Source organism: Ananas comosus, linkage group 12 (genome assembly GCF_001540865.1).
Source record: "Ananas comosus cultivar F153 linkage group 12, ASM154086v1, whole genome shotgun sequence".
NCBI classification, from domain to species: Eukaryota; Viridiplantae; Streptophyta; class Magnoliopsida; order Poales; family Bromeliaceae; genus Ananas; species Ananas comosus.
The window spans coordinates 3633806-3637542 of NC_033632.1; the positions used below are offsets into that span (position 1 = coordinate 3633806).

At 29.6% G+C, this 3737-nt stretch overlaps 1 protein-coding gene across 1 annotated transcript; it reads right to left on the reverse strand.

Moving 5' to 3' along the window:
* LOC109718041 (calmodulin-1-like) lies at positions 249-2701 on the reverse strand. Its single transcript, XM_020244033.1, has 4 exons — positions 2552-2701; positions 1251-1411; positions 1013-1093; positions 249-635 (listed from the first exon to the last, which is right to left on the reverse strand). The coding sequence occupies exons 1-4, from the start codon at positions 2622-2624 to the stop codon at positions 504-506; spliced, it is 447 nt and encodes a 148-aa protein (XP_020099622.1). The 5' UTR covers positions 2625-2701; the 3' UTR covers positions 249-503.

Sequence of the window (3737 nt, forward strand, 5' to 3'; positions counted from 1 at the left end):
TTTTAGATATTTCAAATATGCTAAATCAAGTCTAACAGATCTGATCGCCAATTCGAAAATTTATCATCAAAAATAACTTACAAGCACGGAAGCCTCCGTACGTATAAGTCGTGTTTCATGATAACCGTGCTCCTATTAGCACAAACTTAATGTTGTTTCTTCCCGAGCACAAACTTATTGAGTATTTCACATGCTAGAGTTATTCAGATCAAATAACATAGTGAATTGACAAGTAAATAACAACATTGCATTCCTCTTAAATGAAAAAATTAACATACATTGTTAACCAATGATCAATTGTTATTCTATGCTGAAAACTAACTGATCGATCACAAACTACTCAGAATACATATATAGGCTCATGTGCAACAGAGATCAATAACATGTATAGTATTTTAAACATCACAAAAAAAAGAAAAAGAAAAAAAGAAGAAAACAAGAAATAAACTTGGAATTATTTTTTATTGCCAACAATTAGTGTAATTCATTGAATTATAGGTTGATTAGAACGTCATCATCCGCACGAATTCCTGATAATTCACGAGCCCGTCGCCGTCCTCGTCGGCCTCCTTGATCATCTCCTCAACCTCTTCATCTGTCATCTTCTCCCCAAGATTGATCATCACATTCCTCAGCTGTATTATTAATTCAACAAATTATTAATAAGAGCATGATGATAATCAGATGATCTTAATTAAGATATTCTTTTAGTAACTTAATTACACATAAATGTATAATTTGTTTACAATGAGTGTTTGATCATATATATGTATATATGCTTCCAAAAACATATATCATAATATTAGTAAATTTCTTAAACATGGTTATATATTATATATATGTATGATCAATAAGTAGTTTAGATAGTGATTTGGATTATTGGTACGTATCAACACTATTATTAGATTAGTATAATACTAATACAAAACTATGTCAACTTTTTTTTTTTTTTAACTTTTTTTTGTAATAAAATGATATGCAACTATATATGATCTATATCCAGGATATTCACCTCAGTGGCTGAGATGAAACCATTTTCGTCCCTGTCGAAAACCTTGAAAGCTTCTTTCAATTCCTCATCAGAATTAATCTCCTGCAAGGAAAATAAAAGAAGAAACAAAACAAAATGTAAATTATGTTTCACAGGGGTGTCTGTGCAATTTTGCATATATACTTTTTGTAGAGGTATTTCATATTTGCAAGGGTATAATTGCAAGAGAACCCTTTTAGGATTTGTATTTATTTATCACCTTCATTTTCTTGGACATTAGGATCAAGAACTCTCCAAACTCTATGGTCCCATTTCCATTCCCATCAACCTCCCTTATCATATCCTGGAGCTCTTCTTCTGTTGCTTCTTGGCCCAAATTTCTTCTTATGACAGTGTCTAGTTCCTCCTTGGTGATGCAACCTACAGTTTTTTTTTTTTTTTTTAAAAAAAAAAACAATTTTATCAGATCCTAGCATAGAAAAATGATTTACCGCTATTCTTTTTCTCCCTGTGTGTAATTTATTGGCTAAAAAAAAGCATTAATGTAAAACTTTAATTAGAAAATAGCCATATAAATGGATTCTTTTACGCATGATTGTCGAAAAACTTATTACTCGACTGCTAGTTGTTTTCCAGTATATTTATATTTTAAAAATAAATTTAACTGAAAATATAAAAGAACTGAGCTTCAAACTTAAAATCTCGAATACCAACTATATATTAAACCCTTAGCTTAATTACTGCGTTAGGTACGGTCGGTGAAAGGGAATAATATGTTATGGTTTTTTGGGTATATATTTTTTTCAACAAAGTGGACTCGTATAACATTCCTTTGTGGCTAAACTATGGGCAGCAATGGACTAAGACCAACACATGCATGGTTTTGGAAATTAATAAGCTTTCGTGTTAAGTTAGTTACTGCATTCATAAAAAATTACACAAAATTAAGAGGGCCAATTATTTATTAGATGAACCATCAAAAGACAATTTATATAATTGTTCTTATTATCCAAAAGTGAAGAGAACTTCTTTTCGAGAAGATTATAAGAGAAAGTCAACAAAAGTTGAAAAAGTCAACAGTAATTCTAGAAAAAAGAAATGAGTGTTTTTTTTTTCCTTAAAAAAAAAAGAATTTCACAATAATCAATTACAACAAAATTCTAGTGGAAGCTTATATTAATTACTCCCACAACATAATCCAAAGGAACCATTTTTCTATTAAAAAAATGTTAAGCCAAAAATGAAAAAGATTAAGTTCGTCCTGCACGGCCATTTGTCTATATCTACGAGCGAAAATAAAACGGCGACTTTCATTAAAATCAAAATGGTGTACGTATGAAATATATTTTTCTCACAAAAAAAATTCTAACTTCCCCATTATTTACCACACTAAATTTGTGGAATAAAAGATATATTTATAATAGTGGCTAAATTCTTATATAATTAAGAATAACATTTTACTAAAATTAACAATAATTTTAATTAACTAGAATAGAATTAGGAAATCTTGTGGTTTTGAAATTCAAAATATATTCAGCAAAAGGCAAATGAAGAACATACCATCTCCATCCCTGTCAAAGAGCAAGAAGGCCTCTTGGAACACACTAATCTGTTCCTGTGATAGGATATCCATGCAAAAATTACACACTTAAAGCTAAGATAAATGGTTTAGAAAAGAGAGGGATTGATACACAGAGAGAGAGAGAGAGAGAGAGAGAGAGAGAGTGAGATAATATAAGAAGGATCCTTGAAATTGAGAGGTAGGAAGAGAGAAACAATTGAAGTCCTTTTATATTAATTTGGAGGCCAAAAAAGAGGTGGGAGAGGGTGGGAATTTTAAGTTCAAGTTGAATATTAATGGCCTTGACTTTGTGATCACTAGTCCAAGTAAAACTGTATTTTTCCTAAAAATAGTCGCGCGCATAATTAAAAAAATATTTTAAAATATAGTTAATAAGTCAATTTTATATATTTATATTTATTTTTTTTAAAAAAAATTTGGTATATAATTTTGAATGTCAAGATAGAAAGGTATGTTAATATCTGACTGGCACGTATAATACGGAGATTATATATGTGGCATTACTACTTTAATTTTTTGCAATAAAAGGAAAGGTTAATATTCATTAGCAAGTGTGAACAGCCTAACACTTTCTAGTTTTGTTTTCAACCTTTTGTCATTTCCATCCCTTTCCCTTCTTGTTTCACATCTCCTTTCCTCAAATCTTCCATGGAGGAGGACATTACAAAGAGGTACTCAAATGGATTGTCGCATTGATTACACTTTTTAGTAATCAACAATAACTCAATTTAACCGACCGTCCCTAGAGCAAGTGGCAAAAGGTTTGGTGGTTGGTACCCGAAATCCCAACTTCGAATCCTAATTGATTCACATTTCCAGCTAAGTTTATTTGTAAATAAAATAAACAAAGTGGGTAGCATGCTACCTATCTCTAAAAAAAAAAACAATAACTCTATTTAATTTTTTTTTCATTGCTTTATTAAATATTTTGAGTTAATAATTATTTATCTCAATTGACCCAATCTTATAATTAAGAAATGAATTAGATTAGTTAAAGAGTGAAATAATGGATTTGTTTTTTTACTTGAAAAGAAAAGTGATTAGTCCATATGAATTATACTCACAAATATACAAATTATTATGATGTATATATCATGATGTGTATCCTTATTTATAAATGTAGTACTAACCATAAGTGAAGAAATAATTAATCCATCTATAGCT